This window comes from Papaver somniferum, chromosome 9 (assembly GCF_003573695.1).
Source record: "Papaver somniferum cultivar HN1 chromosome 9, ASM357369v1, whole genome shotgun sequence".
NCBI classification, from domain to species: domain Eukaryota; kingdom Viridiplantae; phylum Streptophyta; class Magnoliopsida; order Ranunculales; family Papaveraceae; genus Papaver; species Papaver somniferum.
The window spans coordinates 133,325,610-133,342,952 of NC_039366.1; the positions used below are offsets into that span (position 1 = coordinate 133,325,610).

The 17,343-nt window shown below is 35.7% G+C and overlaps 1 protein-coding gene across 1 annotated transcript; it reads left to right on the forward strand.

Annotated features, from left to right (window-relative positions):
* The first annotated feature begins 1,362 nt into the window (after positions 1-1,362).
* LOC113311063 (fasciclin-like arabinogalactan protein 16) lies at positions 1,363-5,326 on the forward strand. The gene is made up of 3 exons (XM_026559911.1): positions 1,363-2,927; positions 4,482-4,564; positions 4,686-5,326. The coding sequence occupies exons 1-2, from the start codon at positions 1,571-1,573 to the stop codon at positions 4,529-4,531; spliced, it is 1,407 nt and encodes a 468-aa protein (XP_026415696.1). The 5' UTR covers positions 1,363-1,570; the 3' UTR covers positions 4,532-4,564; positions 4,686-5,326.
* The last annotated feature ends 12,017 nt before the right edge of the window (positions 5,327-17,343 follow it).

Below are 17,343 nucleotides of genomic sequence, written 5' to 3' on the forward strand. Positions count from 1 at the left end.
GCCAAAATGAAGGTCGTCCGTGTGAAGCAAATGATGTTGCTCACACACTCGCTCAATATGCCGTTAAGCACCATGTCCGAGACGTTTGGATATCTTCCACGCCACCCCTCTGCATCTCCAGTCTGCTTGAGGCTGAAGCTTTGTCCTAACTTTTCTTTCTTTTAGCTTCGCTGCTTGTTGTTTTTTATACAAGCTACAAAAAAAGAAAAAACTCAATGTTATGGGTAATCAATGAAAAATCCGTTCCATATGATTATTTCCCATACCTGTTTTGCCCTATTTCGTATTGGTAACGGGATGGATATGGGTATTCTTTTTACGAACGGGGGTGCCTGGGATTGGCATACCCCCATGACCATCCCTAGCTCTTAGTTCCTAATACGATTGTAATCTCTCCTTTATCACTGTTTTAGGGAGTAATCCCTAACAAAGTCATGCCCCTGCGCTTATAAAAGAAAATTTTACGGCAAAGAAAATACCAACCACGTTTTGGACAAGTTACACCTTCTTATTATATCCTAATTCTCACATCATCAACAAACATATGATGTAATGTAATGCTAATTAACATGTTGTAATAAATTAAACTCAAACAGAAACGTCTTTGTACAAGTGGTATCACGTAAAAGCCAAGTGGGAAGAGAGAGAATAAGAAAAGGAAACACCACCGACAAAAACTTCTGAAGCACTGTCCTCTCAAAAAGCCTAACCATGGTTATACTTAACCAGTTCACCTAATCCCGTCAGTGGTTTAAGTAACGGCGTCAAACAGCCCTCGTGAATATTAAAATCATGGAAGGAAGGAGAAACATCGCCGTCAAATGTCTCCGTTACTTCTCCTGGAATTATTTCTTACTTGCGATTTAGGGTTTCAGAAGAAATGTATATGGTTGGTGCTTTTTATTTAAGCCTACCCTTCCAGACAACTACAGCTCAGCTTGTTAAAGTAGACGCGACGACAACTCCCCCAGGTCCCATTGCCCTTAAACCCTAAAAGCCATTTTCTATGGAGCTTTTCTATGTCTCCGTAAAAATGTTTGTTGAATGGATTATATTTTTGTTACCGATTAAGGCCAACTACTTCATGATCTCAGACACAGACTCAGATCACAGCTCTCATTTAAACCCCCGAAACACCAACCAGAACTAAACTAAAGCAGTGGACTTAATAATGTGGACCCCACAACCCAGCCTGGTCTGAAAGGACTGCTTCGATATGACTTCACCTTCCTCTTTCCAGTTCCGCGTTTGGTTAGTCCCACAGTTTGCCAGGTAAGCAAATGCCGTCTAAATACAGCGGATTTCACGACTCACTACCAAACGCAATATAATATTCGCTTTCAAGTCCGCGTTTCTCATATAACCAAAACAAGCCAATGCCATTAAAACGAGAGAAACCAGAAATTCAGAGAGAAAAAAGAAATAAAAATCAAAGCCTTAACTCCTCCCTTTCAATAGTAAAAAAACCTGCTGTAAACAGGGGAGAGAAGTATAATAAAGCAGCTATCTCTCTTTGATACTTTGTTCTTCATTTCTCTCTTTGTTCTGAGGTTGTCTCTCTTAAATCGCCATGGACTCACAGATCTATGGCGTTTCTAAGCTTATCTTCATCATCTATATTGTCATCTCTGTGATATCTGTTATATTTTGTTCTGCATTACCAACAGAGAAATCAAGTAATGTTGTTGTTGTGAAATCAAATTCAACAAGTAGTCCAATCAGCTCAAATTCAGTGCTAGTAGCATTACTAGACTCACATTACACAGAACTGGCTGAACTAGTGGAAAAAGCATTACTCTTACAGAAACTTGAAGAAGCAGTTGGTAAACACAATATTACAATCTTTGCACCAAGAAATGAAGCTTTGGAAAGAGATCTTGACCCTGAGTTTAAGAGGTTTTTACTTGAGCCTGGTAATTTAAGATCTTTACAAACATTGTTGATGTTTCATATCATTCCTCAAAGAATCGGTTCTACTCAGTGGCCTCAATCTGTTGACTCATCATCAGTTGCTCACAAAACTTTGTCCAAGCAGCATGTAATCTTATCGTCAGATGATAAGGATTCCAGCAAGAAAGTTGATCTAGCGACTGTAATTCGTCCTGATGATGTGATTCGACCTGATGGTGTGATTCATGGAATCGAACGGTTGTTGATTCCTCGATCTGTTCAAGAGGATTTTAACCGGAGAAGAAATCTTAGATCTATTTCGGCTGTAATTCCAGAAGGAGCACCAGAAGTTGATCCAAGAACACATCGGCTGAAGAAACCAGTATCATCACCGGCACCTGCCGGTTCACCACCGGCTTTACCGATTTATGATGCTATGGCTCCAGGACCATCTCTTGCACCAGCTCCGGCACCTGGACCTGGTGGTCCTCGTCACCATTTTAATGGTGACTCTCAGGTTAAAGATTTTATCCAAACTCTTTTGCATTACGGTGGTTACAATGAAATGGCCGATATCTTGGTAAATTTAACGTCTCTAGCTACTGAAATGGGAAAATTAGTGTCAGAGGGTTATGTGATTACTGTATTAGCACCAAATGATGATGCCATGGCTAAGTTGACAACAGATCAATTGAGTGAACCCGGTGCACCAGAACAGATAATGTATTATCATATTATACCTGAATACCAAACTGAAGAGAGTATGTACAATGCCGTGAGAAGATTTGGGAAAGTCAGTTATGATACCTTGCGGTTGCCGCATAAAGTTGTTGCACAGGAAGCTGATGGATCAGTTAAGTTTGGTAATGGTGATGAATCTGCTTATTTGTTTGATCCTGATATTTATACGGATGGTCGGATATCGGTTCAAGGGATTGATAATGTGTTGTTCCCATTGAACGAGGAAACTAAACAAGTATCTGAAACTAAAACTGTTCAATCATCGTCGTCTAAGGTTGCTGTTAAGCCTAGAAGAGGTAATAATTTCTTAATTTTCTGATTTAATTTCTTTTTAGTTTGTTTCATTTTATTCGTTTCTTTTCAATTATCATCGTTTTTGTGAATTTGATAGGTATCCGGTTTAGTTTGTTTGAATTATGTTATTTATGATGTTTTAGAGTGTGATTATGATGCAAATTTGGGACTAGGTTAAGGTTAATTCTGTCGGTGGGTGGGTCTGATGAGCGTCACGGGTATAAATTAGCAAGTCATTTTCGTACACTCTGTGCTGGTTGGATAATTGCTTTTTGGCTGTCTTCCTTGTGTATTGATAGTGAGGTGTTTAGTGAATCAAGGAATTCATGATTAGCTGTTATAGTCTTTAGAGCATCTGAATGTCCAATTATCTCCCTCAAATTGGAATTACTAAATTATGACTGAAGTTCAACGCTTAGATCATGTGCAAGAAATTATGGGTGTTCTGAATTTAGACTTGTGAAAACATTAGACTAGTACCGGGCTTGGTAACTAATTGTCTTCCTAGGAAAACCGAAAATGAATAGTTGTTCTTGAGTTGCTTATCGGATTGTTTCCAGTCAATTATGACTAGTAGAAACCATGGTTACTGGCTTGTTTTCATTTTGTGTTGGTATCTTTGGGCGTTGTTGGCGTTTCATGCCCATATATTTTTTAAATCTAGTCTATACATCAGATAGAGGTACCATACTCAGTAGTAGAATCATAAGATAAGAGGAATAGGGACTATAAGGCGACTACTGACATTTGATATTCGTTCATGATTATATCAAGGATTGCCGAGTACATGGAAAGTGACTTGTGTTAATATCATGCTTATGGTTGATATGTGGTAGTTATTGCAATGGTTGTATGGGAGGCTTACTGTTTAACCCTCCTTAAAAGCAGCATACTCTTGAAACCTACGACTTAGAAATCTATTAAATATATCTCTTGAAAAGCTTGATTAGAGTATTGGTCTGTGGACACGGGTTGGAAAACAGGACAGCTTAGACACGCATAGAATACCTCTCTGACTCAATTATCAAATGAAGTTAGTAATTCATGTGGAGTAATAGATTGATTTAATAGTATTTAGAGGACATCCGATGAAATTGTAATCGTCCGCGGGGAAGTGTAATTAGTAAATAGAATTGAAGATAGAAAATTGATCTGATAAAGCTAAGAGGGTAAAGAAGTGATACTAGATGCCCGTAAATCCAGTTACGAAGATGCTGGGAAGGAGAAGGTTGTCTTAGTTTTGGGGTATATTGGAGAAAGAATATACACTACAATACTTCCCAATTGTTTACCTTTTCTTTTTCTGTTGATTTTTTTAATGATTTGATACTTTCATTTGTTTTGTATTTTCTCTTGTGATTATTCAATTTTATTAGAATAACATATGCTTTACAGTTGGCTATATAATTCAACTATTATTGTAAGGAAGAGACAACGAAACCGCCTTATGATTTGATTATTTATATTATTAGGGTCATAGTTGATTAATGATTATTGATTGTTATGGTTAACAAATTTTTTAATGGTTTTTCCTTTGTGAATTTTATGTGTTGCAGATAAGCTATTGGAAGTAGCATGTGGAATGTTAGGCGCCTTCTGCCCGTAAAAGCCTTTTCCTTACACTAAACCAATCTGGAAGGTAAATACAAAATTACCATTACTGGTTTAACCTTTCTTATTTGAATGCTTATGGTAGTTTCTGGAACAGTTGGGGTTGCATACATATTTAATGATGTCTATGCTTACTTAATTAAATGTAGATTGGCGACACAATACGGGAGAATCAGATTGATGTATAAATACTCCAGTCAGTGCATGGTTGAAGAAATATATATATAGGGTTTGTTCTTGATCTCTTTCTTTCTTCTTACTTCACCGCAAAAAGCATACTTAAGAAGAACGAGTTCAAAGTGCGGGGGTTGGCGATATAAGCAATTTTACTAGGATTTTGCATGGCAGAATCACATTGCCAACAAAGGAAGTAAAAAGAAGAAAGAAGAGATGGTGTTTAGTAGGCAGTTTACAGAACATATTAAGTACATAAGATATTTTTTTATTTTTTACTTTTCATTATTTTTAAAAAATTTATGTATGGAAGAATGAGGAGAATGTAACAATAAAGAAGAAGATATACATTTGGGAGGAGAGGGGGGTAAATTTTGTGTGGTAGTGTGGAAGAGAGGTAGGGTTTGTTGTCTATCCATGCATCTCTTTCCAACACAAGATGATAAATGCAATAAAGGAAACAGTACATCAGAAGTTTGGAGAACCAAAAAACAACAAAAAGAGAACAAAAAAAACAGATGGAATAAAAAAGATGATCTTTTGTGCTTGTATATTTCTTTGTCATTTGCACATTTGTAATTACATGGTGATATTTCATACCAACTGTGTTCTTGTCCTTGTAGAACTTAATTATCATTTTGTTTTTATTTTCTTGTGGGTTGTTTTTGTTTTCCCCGAAAAAAAAAAGCTGTCAAAACGAAAAGAAAAATCTTTTCTATTTTTTTCACTGCCGTTGGACTTGTCAAATACCGATGTCCCTTGTCAAGGTGGGAAGAAAACAAATTCTCTTAATTCATGGTCGGTTTTGGTTCGGTTTTTAGCCAAACCAAAACCAATACTATTGGTTTCTAAAAATCTAAATCAAACCAATCCATCAACTATTGGTTCGGTTTTCAAATGGTTCCAATTGGTTTCGGTTTGTCCTAGTGGATTTGGTTAACCAATAATTATGTAAAACCAAAAAAAAAAAAACACAAATTTACAGATATAAAAATCATAGTTGCGGATAATATTGGTTTACACAAATTTACAGACAAAGAAAAATAAAAAAAATATCAAGAATAGTTAAAGCTTACTCCAATTCTAAAGATCAAAAGAAGATATATAATATATCTTAATTTAGTTATTGACAAATAAAAAAGAAGGAAGACGGGAAGAAAAAAGTCGAGTAACAGCGGCCGTAGTTTGGGGTGGAGAAGGGAGGCGACTGAGAGAAGGAGAAAGAGAAAGAGGGAGAGTATCATAATGAAATATTAGATTTAGGGTTTCCATTTATCCTCTAAATCAATGGGTAGAATCTAATACTTGTAAATCAACGGTAGAAATTAAGTTTAAAAATTAGTTTTCCAATGGTTTTTGGTTCGGTTTTAGAGGTCAAACCAATCCAAAACCAGCACTATCGATTTTCCACTTTCTACACCGTAACCAATCCATTAGGAAATGGTTCGGTTTGGTTTCTTTCTAATTGGTCTGGTTTGGTCCGGTTCCAGCGAAAAATCGAAACCATATTCAGCCCTATCTATCACGGTATACTGTTTTCTCATATGGTCCCGACGTCTAGAAATGAGCTAATTTTCAGACAAAGGAATATAACACCCGAAGACATCTTACCGAAAGCCCTAAAAAAACAATATGAACTTGAGTAGGCAAAGAAAGTGGCAGTCCCCCCTGTAAATTATTTAGCTCATGGCTTGACCATGAAGACTGTAACAAAATCATTCTTGAGTGCCGAAAAAGAAGGTTGTATTACTCTTCTGCTTTCATCACCGTTAGAAAGTTAAAGGATGTCAAACTTTATGTCAAGGTATGTGACAAATAGGTGTATGAAAACATCAAAACTAATAATGAAAATTGCAAGAATTACTTAGATTGGTTGTCCAAGAATTACTTTCGAAGTGATAGGGGAAGATTCTTAACAATGCTAGGAAAAATTTCAGTGCGTGGTATGGCATTGAAAAGAAGTTCCAGAAAATTAAAAGCAGTGACTAGAACTATCATGATTGAAGATATAAACACAAAATACTTTCATATATCAACCAAAAATAACATTTGAATAAATATGATAGAGATCATCAAGGATGACAATGGTAACTGGATTACTGATATCAAGGAATTGCTTGTTGCTTTACCAACCACTTCACAAGAATAGATACAACTGAAACTGGCGTCTTAAACCCTGACAGAATCAACCTCATAACAACTAGTATTACCCAGCAAGAAAATGACATTCTAAATAGGATTTTGACCCCCTGAAATCAAATCCACAATATTCATTATGATCTGTGACAAATTTCTAGGACATGATGCCCCTCCCTAGACCCCACCCCCCACAAACCAAACTTCTTTTAAGCCAATTAGGATATAGATGGTGAGAACTTGGTCAAAATGGTTCAGGATTTTTCTCTTCTGGCCATCTCCCAAAAAAAATAATTCAACTTTCGTATCCCTTATACCCATCTTTGCGGGTAAAAACGACCTGCGAGAGTTCCTGGTAAAAAGTGGTGGAGGAGACAAGTGCTCGCTGAAGCAGGTGATCGAAGTTCCAAATCCCATGAACCTTTATAAAAATGTACTGCACGGGAGTACTTTGAGTTCGAGAGACTAATCTGTAGGACCCTGGCCTAATCCAACATAATGGTCGTTCCAGGTTCAATTTGGTCACAAGAGGAGGAGAAGGGTCAGTCTGTAGGGAGGGAAGCTGAGACTGTGTGGAGCCCAATGGAGATTGATCTGTTGGTGATGTGATGTGTTGAGGTGATGTGATGTGTTGAAGTGATGTGAGGATGATTCTCTATGTAGACGAGAGAAATCTACTGAAAGTGTTTGATAACTTGACAATGATGAGTCTTACTCGAAAGTCGTTGTTAATCTTATCAAAACATAGGTTTCAGAAACCCATTTATTGCAGTACATCAATCTCCTGTAAGTTGTGACAGTCGAAGGTAATAAAACAATGGGGAAGTGGGATATCATATCGAAACCATTTCCACGGTGCATAGAAGAAACCTACTTATTGCAGCACATCAATCTCCTGTAAGTGGTGATTGTTGAAGGTAGTGGAAGAATGGGGAAGTGGGAGATCGTGTCGAAACCATTTCCATGTTGCATGGAAGACTTGGTTGATCGATCATCCACTTTCCATTTTATCCTTTAACTGCCTTCATGACTTACCACAACTCTCATCGTGGATGTACCTCACATCGTGCGTGATGTAGGCCGCCGACTAAAACCCTAGTGATATCCCCTCATGTGACATGAATTGATGTCTGATGTGTGAGTCTGCTTTACAGACGTGTGGTTAATCTTTGACCTAAGACTACGAGTCTTATGAACTGAACATACAAAGTTCAAGGTTATAATGGATGAAGCATGGAATGTTGGAATATCAACATGATCTACAGACCATGGATGTTGAATTAGGTCATTGATGACCATGGCATATCCTTATGATAGTTGAAGCAGTAATGATAGTTGAATGACTTGGATATGGTTTGATAAAATTGTTGGATCGATCATAAACCATTATGTTGATGCACTGATCACTTATGAAAATAATCATTACTGCATGATCATAGAAGATATTTCTGGATCCCTGTGTCATGGGTCAGACGAATGACGAGGAAAGATTACAATATTAAAATAATGGTCGACTAATTAATCAAACGTTGGTTGATGAACCAATAATGATAGTTGGATCAGTGTGAAATTCTCAAATATTGATAGCTGAATCAACATGAGAAATACTGCGACTCAAATATTGATAGCCGAACCAATATGAGGAATATTTCTCTGAGAAGTTAAATATTGATAGTTGAATTAATATTTTCAGAAATGGTGGTTCTGAATCTTGTTGGCCGTGACCCATTGCTAGCTGAAGAAATTAGGGTATTGACAGATGGAGCATTGATGATCAGAGAAGATACTGCTAGTCAGAGCAAATACTGCTAGATCCATGAATAATTTGTAGTAAGTGTTAGAGCACTGCTCGGTCGAACTTGAAAGCGTTGATATCTCAATCTTGTTTGTCAAGTTTAGTTGCCAAAACTATAAGTATTGATTTCTAGTATAGTTGTAGCTATGTCTCGGATTAGGATAGATTGTGTAATTGAGCTTTATACTTCACGACGTTCATCGATTGAAGACGAAGAGCTACTAAGGGGAGCTTGTGGAACTTCATTAACAAAAGGTATGTGGAGACTTGAACTCATCTATCACTCAGAAGTTTTTTTCTATTTTGTCTCCTATTGAAACAAAAGTCGTACATATATATAGACTTTATACTATACACATTTGATATTTCGAGCCGAGTTTAAGAAATATGTATTCGTAAGCTTTCGCTTAACTAAGTTCATCTTTATTCTTGACGAAAGTCAAAGGATGATCATGTGAAAATCGCCTGGTAACATCTTACATGATTTTTGTGAGACAGTCATTTGATGTAGACTCGGAATGTTTCGTATTGATCTATTGATCACTTGAAAAATTTCTTTGAAGCTAATAGTTTGTATGAGACAACTATTCTCGTCTTCCAAGGATGTTTCAATGATTAACATGGAGTTTATAACGATTAACCATTGATTGGATATAACACAGTATGTGTACTTGTATGCTAACTGTTGCAAGTTATTCCAAGTCCGGGAACCATAGTATGCATACCCGTATGCGTACTGTTTGATAGCTGAAGTCCGGGAACTTAATATGCAAACCCGTATGCGTACCGGCTTAAAAGTTCAAGTCCGGGAATTCAACTGAGTTTGGTCATGTACTGGTAGAGCATAGCTCGGCTGAACCCACCAAGCGTTGGTATGTCAAGTTTGGTTGTCATATTTTAGTGAACCAAAACTCATTTAAAGAGTCACTTGATTATGTACTAGAGTCAACTTCGTATAGATTAGCTAGAAAGTTATTAGGATATGAGACATACAAGTATTACTCGAAGATTTGAAGAATGTGAAGAATTAAAGATCTACAACGATGACATCATCCTTCCTTTTGAGGTTAGTCATATTTTGACTTGAACTGTTTCATTCCTAATGTATCTTTCAAGTCGTGCTATATTGAAAACATAACTCCGAAGCTGTGAATGATTATACTCTAGTTAGACGTAGTATTAAGGAATTATAATACAAAGTATAACGCCTATCTTTTGAACTTCGTATATAAGACATCGACATAATCGTATGAATGTTATTGTGATTATGTGTATGGGTATGGGTGAAGATTTCGTCCTAGGAAATCATGTTTTACATTCTTTTAATGGAAGTACATTCATAAACTTGTTTTGTGAATCGAAAGGGAAATCGTTAGGTTTATTGGTATTGCCATTCATTGCAAATCTTTGGATTACCAATATGTGTGTTTAGTATAACCGCTCATAACTTGTTTATGTATCTTGGTAAAACTATTCACATTGCCTGACTTATGTATCAGTATGACTTTTATTAGTAAAGCCAATCTTAAGTAATCACCTGAGATGGTATGATCGATATTTGTAATTGGTGTGACCATTCCTAGTCATTGGGTAACCGATCCTAGAACTTGGTGGGACTAATCACAAGATGTATAATCGATCCTTATAGTAGGTTAACAAGGTTTAGTAATTGGTGTAACCGATCTTATAACTTGTGCAACCGATCACAAGCAAGTACCATAAATAGTGGTAACCGATCCTGGTACTTAGTTAGCCATCTTGTGGAAACTAGTGTAACCGATCCTAGTAGACACTTGGAGGTAGAACCGAACTTCTATTTGGTAGAACCATTAAACCCATTAATGGTGATTAAATGTTTTTGATTAATCACATAGTTCTTGAAAATCAGATGAACCAATTCTAAACTCGTTTGGAAGTGCGGCAAATCGTGTCCAAGATTGTAAATATGAAAAAGGATTAACAAAGTAAAGATGTAGACATACCTTGAACATGTGCAGTAATTCCTATCTATTATTGTTCAAAGATATTCCTTAATAACTAAAGGAGAATCCCGGATCGAAATAAATTGAGAATCTTTTAATTTTATATGCTTTTAATTTCCAGCAATTAAATGCATATCTTTAGGAAATAAAAATTGGTAATGTGCATTTCCTAATTGAAGATTTTCTACTGAGATTTCGGTCAATATTTGGACAGAGCGTTTCCAGGAATTATGAAAACCGATTTTGGCTTTATTGCATATCTTTGAGAATATTCAGTTTTGGAAATTCCTTGGTGTCCAAACTTCCTTGGTCTATATATATTGAAGCTTGCATTTCGAGAAAACATATCCTCAGACCCAGCAAAAGTGCAAAACTACCTAGTTGTGTTGTTACTGGTGGAGCCGTCTATTCAGAGAGGAAAGTAACCTAATTAGGCGAAATCTCTTACGACCGCTCGTTTTAGAGACTTCTTTGGGATTGAGAAGCTCCACGAGTACCGTTGGTGGGAAACTAGATAATTGAAGTTTATTATTAGTTTTCGATTGATTTGACTGACTAACGGTTTTTGAACTTTGGTTGCACCTAGTTTGTTTATGCTTGAGAATCTTCTCTTCTGATATAAGATTCACTCAAACTAGATCGAAGTATCGACGGGGATCTTTAGACTGTTTGTAGATCTAAAGACGTCTTGTGATAGTCCATCGTTAACAGACTTCGTTCTGTGTGTGATTGATCACAAGATATTCAAGTTGTTTCTCTGCAGGTGTTTATTGAAGATCTAAGAAGATTCGAATATAAAGAAGATTTCTTATTTGAGTTAATAATCTTTGGTGTGCACAAAACTTGATTGGTTGGGGATCCAACTATAATCGGTTTATCTTTTGATAGATTGGATTGATTAGTTGAGTAGATCGGCATCAATACATTTCTTTGTGATTAATAGTATTGATTGCATAGTCTAAGCAATTACTTTGGTGGTTGTTGAATAGATTGATCTAAGAACCCGACAAAGGAGTTTATTAGGATAAACGAAAGAGCCTTTTGTCAAACTCATATCACTTTGTTTGAAAAGAGTTGAAACTGAACATATTTGTTGTTCTTTTACTGTTTGGAATACGAACCAAAGGAATTGTTCCAAGTGCGTAACTTATTACAAGTTGGAGGCGCTGGGATACTGAGGGAACTAGGAGAACTATAGATTTAGTTGCTTGGTCTCAACTATACGAAGTTCGTTTAGATTTTGTATAGCGGATTAATTCTGAGAGTATTCAATTATGGACAAGGTCCCGGGGTTTTTCTGCATTTGCGTTTTCCTCATTAACAAAATCTTGATGTGTCTTTTATTTATCTATTTCCGCAATTATAATTGTTTTTATTATAATTAGAAGTAAAATACACAAACGTTCATTCCTAATTACTTGTAGCAATCCTATAGTGTTTGGTTAAGTCCGAACCTATTATCAAGTAATCATACTTCATTGTTGTATTGTCTCGATCTTATATCCATAGTCAATCACGCAAGTTAGCTTGTTGTCGTATTGTCTCAATCTCGTATCCATAGATGATCACACGAAGTGTGAACCGATTGGTTGTATTGTCTCGACTCAGTCCATAGACAATCACTTTCGGATAAAGGACTTATAGGTGGAAAAGTTTTAGATTGAGGTATATTTGGGTACCCTCATCTTTTCATGTACGACAGTATGCATACCCGTTTGCATACTGGCGAACCCAGAACAAGTCCGACTACTTAGGTATGTGTACCCGTTTGCATACTTGAGTGGTTTAGGTTCTAAAATCGGTTTGAACATGAACAACTACATTTATATAATAACGAATTCACTCTTTTTCAAACCGTGGCTATAATGTTCATGAATTAATTCAAGTGAATCAAAATCGATTTTGCTTCAATTGTGTCTTGTATACTTCTATGAGAATATAAACAATTGAACAACTCTAGAACTAGTTTCATTTGTGTTATTTGAACTAGTTGTGATTAAGATGAACAAGGTTGATATAAAAGTGTTCATATGGCCAACTTCGTTTAACTATTGTTGAGCCAATTATGTGTACACGTTTAGGTACGGTTACCCGTATCTAAATGAAGGCACATTTCATTTGTGTATAACAAGCTAAGTTGGATCTAACGGTTGAAAGATATTAGCTTGACTCTAATCAGGTTTCCATCTAACGGTGAATATTGAATGTTTTATTGCCAAGGTAGCACTGATTGCAAACCCTAATTTGAAGACTATATAAGGGAGAATTCTAGCAACTGGGAAAGCTAATCCCTACACGTCCTATGTGATACTAGTTGCGACTAGAGTCGATTCTCTTTTAACCTAGGTTTTTCCTAAAACCATCATAGGTTAACGACTTAAAGACTTCATTGGGATTTTGAACCCAGACCCAACTATTTTCTATGTAGTTGTGTGTTATGATCTTACTTTATTCTTCGTATTGAGTACTATCGTCTCTAAGATTTTCTCGAGATTTAATCTCCGATATGTAAGATAAAAAGTAGTCACACACATCTTCGTCTCATCGTTTGTGATTCCATAATATTTTGTTTCGCTACCATACGATTAAGATTATTGTGAGGTGATTGATATTACTAGGTTGTTTTTCGGGAATATAAGTCTGGTATATCAATTGGTTCCTGTTCACCTTGATTTATCAAAAGACGGAACAAAAAACTCGTAGGTATTTCTGTAAGAGATAAATTTATCTATTTAATAGACTTTTCTGTGTGAGACAGATTTGTTTATCAAGTCTTCGACTTTGGGTCGTAGCAACTCATAGTTGTGGGTGAGATCGGCTAAGGTAATCAAGTGTGCAGAATCCGGCATGGTTCAAAAGGCGTAAGGAACGCGACTGTACCTTAATCAGTATAAGATTGGCAGTGGAAGATTCAGAAATCGACACTGAGGGGGGATACTTTTTTTTTTTTGAAGAAACATGTAAACTTTGGTGGACTAAACCCTAGATATAGATGGGCTAAAACCTATTTATAGGATAAAATCAAAGATTTTTATGTAGTTAATAGAAATTTAAGGGGGATAGAGCAGGGTGAGTGAACCCTTGGCTCCACCACTGGGTGGTGGTGGATAAAGAATAGTATCATGCGGTTTTGTGGTGGTGATGCGTATTGGTGAGAAATAATATACTATGTTAAGTCTGTGACGCCACAAAACGTGTAATATTTTGAAAAATAAAATGTGTTGATCGTTCTAATGTTAAAATGATCTCGGTTAAAACGCATGACAATTAAAAAAATTGGAATCAATTGTCATGTTATTTAATAACTGCAGACAAACGACACGAATTAAAATCAGAACATATGAAATTACATATTCTTGAGTCGTGCCGTTACGGCATGGGTTATATTCTAGTAATAATAATAAAATAAGGAAAGGGGAGGGCTAGCTAGCCGTGTGGGTCCACCCTCACGGTTCCTTTATTATTTTATTTTTTTTCCCTTTCCTTCTTTGATCAGATTTTCAATCCTAGTCTTCCATGTATTTGGATGCTCCTTTGAGCATTGTTACTAAATACCGTGCCTCTTGCTCGAAGCTTACTCGAGGGTGCCCCAATGCCCGACAGGTGAGTATGCATTACTATTCCATGGAATTCGACCGAGAAAAGTCATGAATCCTGAGTAAATGAATATTAGGGTTTCATTAGTATATTTTCTCTAGGAATTCAACTGATGAATACATCATTAGAACTAATTAATTGGTTACTCTGCACTAGCATACCGCATGTTTAGGAACCTTTAGATATGATGTGATCAGCATCATATATGATTCTAGGTTAATTCAGACACCAGAGATGAATACCGAATTCAACAAATGTGCTGAGTCTTTCAGCCTTAATCATGAAATATATAGAATATTAAAAGTTTTCCTTGGAAACCCTAATATCACTGTCGTATATTATTACTGTCATGATATCACAGAACTGCTCCTTGTGAAGATATAAATTTCTTATGATTCCGATACCAGTCAGAGATACATAATTTCCGTTGTGATTTTACGAATATGACCTTCGTCAAAAATCCACCATCAACAACCCAAGACTGAAAACCATCCATCCCCAATCACTTTAGGAACATTAGTTTGTGCAACACCGCCTAAAATATTATCTCTGAGCTCATATCCCAAAGAATGAAACCTTTATTATACAAAATTATATCCATTTACCGGTCTGCTTTCTTTCCTGGAATAAAAATTCCTAACAATGTTGTTATTTCTCATGAGATAATTCATAATACAAGATACAAGATCTAAAGCTGTAAGAAAGCGGAAAATGACAGCATAAACATAAAATTTGATATGGAAAAGGCTTTCGGTAGGGTGGACTGGAGTTTCTTAATTGCTGTCATGAAAGAAATAAGATTCAATTAAAAATGGTGCAACAAAATTTATCAATGTATATCTACTCCTAAGTTTGTTGTCCTGATAAATAGTATTACAGGAAAGTTCTTTGCACCTTCTAAGGAGCTCAGGAAAGGGGATCATTTATCTCTTTACCTCTTTCTCTTCTGTATGGAAGCTCTTTCCAAAATTCTCATGCATGCTGAGAATATGAGTCTTAATAGGTATTAAAATATGTAAACAAATCCCCTTAATTAGTCACCTTCTGCAAGGCTAATAAAATGGAGGCCTAAACATTGTGGATATCTTCTCAGTGCTACTTTTGAGAAACTTATGAACTTCAACAAATTTGGAGTTTTCTTCAGTAACAAAAAATTGATGAGGACATCAATCTCTCTATAAGCAACAAAATGGAAGTTAAAACGATTGTTATGGATACTGAATTCTATATGAGCTCCCCACTATTTACTTATAGAAAGTAAGATTCGATCCTTGAGTTGCGATATAATAGTAAATTATATAAATATCACGGCTATTGATATATTGATAAAATTTACCAAAGGTAAGTCGATGTAATTTCATAACGAAGGGAGTTAAAAATCACACTAATTATCGACTGTCTTTGGCTGGGATGAGACTATGATGGTCGGATGTAACATTTGGCTCTCAAAATGTTATCTATCCATCCAAGTTCAAAATCCCATGCTCACCAACCAACTTATCATACATTTTGAGGTGCGCATACCCGCACAGACGCATGGATTCACCCGTGTTACATGATATCATGTTCTTTATTTATTTTTCTAGTAGAGATGCAGTTACATGAAATATAAATGATAAAATTATATGTAAGGGTTAATATATCTGCAGTTTTTTTACACATGGACATCTATGAATGAGTTATTTCAGTCAGTTTCTTTGCTTTAAAAAATATTACAGGTATTTGAGTTTTCTTAATGATAACTTATTTTATTTTACTTTTCATTTTTTTTGAATTTTTTTCGGTTTCTTAAAATGAAATAATTTTTTTGTTTTCTTATATAATTTTTTTCCTCCTATAAAATGAAAATGAAGTTTCTTATTGTTATGTTGTTCTTAGTCCTATACACAAGTTTGAAATTTTATTTTTTAAAAGAAGTTAAAGAAATTGGAGACTTGATCATGATACAAGGGTTCATGAATCTATCTTGTTAGTTTTATCTTGAGTAAAGATGCTCAATCTCACAACTTGTTTGTAAAACCCTACATTTTGGCAGTAGTAAAAGACTATTTACTTGGTACTGATGGAGAACGAATGCTTCCTAAGTTATTGAAGAATTATAAATATTTTGGTTATGTTTGGATATTTAGTTCTAGGATTTTCATTAGGACTCATCGTGTTGTGTTGTTTTCCTTCGTCAAGGTTTTATCCCTTTTTGGTTTAGGTTTCTCTTGTCAAGGTTTTTAATAAGGCAACACATGCATGTCCAACAACTTTTGATGGTTTTATCATTTACTTTCTATTGTCTGCCTATTACTTGCAATAGTAATGTCGTAACCATGGCTGTTAATACCTTAAGTTAGCTTCTTCAATGAATTACTGATTTACAAAGAAAAAAAGCAAAAAGAAAAATGCAGGTGGGATGATGAATAGTGTCTATGAGTCGGGCATGGTGAACAACCAAATTTTTGAGGTGAAGAAACGAAAAACATTTTTATCAATCCAAAAACATGTAGAGGAAAACCAATAAGAAAACCTGCACATTGACAAATATTATGTCATTCAGTGTTGCAATTTCTAAAAGCATGTTTGGCACCATAAAATTATATTTCCCAAATTGCAGTCGTTTAAAAAAAATAAATTTGTAAAAGTTTTGGGATGATAACAACATCTTACATGAGAGGTTATTTGGAAGGCTGCATGGACATTCGCGTAGGACTCATCATATTTAGTAAAGTTTTTATTTGCCTAAATGTACGGGATGGTTTTTTCTTTTTTTCCACCTCCCGACTGGTATAGGATTGATCTCCAAACTTACGGCTGACTTTTCAATTTAGTTAAACCAAAAAATTATTTCTTTTGTAGTATTCCAAACACCGCCACTAAGCTCGCTCGGCTGTACAAGAAAAACATTAGGCAATCCATCTCAGATTCGATGAGCTGCCCTTGTTCCTTTGTTAACGCGCCGTAGTGATGAGGAGGTACCAAATAGTCTACAAGTGGTTTTGTTGGACCATAAAATTAATTAGGTTGCATAATAATTGTATGAAGCACATGGCCGCAGAGGAAAGTTATGAAATGAAATAAGAAAAGAAAGGTCAGTATCAAAGCTGGTGGAAGGAATTTGACAAATTGCAGCTACTA

What these genes read in the sequence shown, in the direction of transcription:
- LOC113311063 (XM_026559911.1), top strand. Translation starts at nt 1,571, where the DNA reads ATGGACTCACAGATCTATGGCGTTTCTAAGCTTATCTTCATCATCTAT. An exon ending in TGCTGTTAAGCCTAGAAGAG is followed by an intron (nt 2,928 to 4,481) that starts GTAATAATTTCT and finishes TATGTGTTGCAG; the next exon opens with ATAAGCTATTGGAAGTAGCA.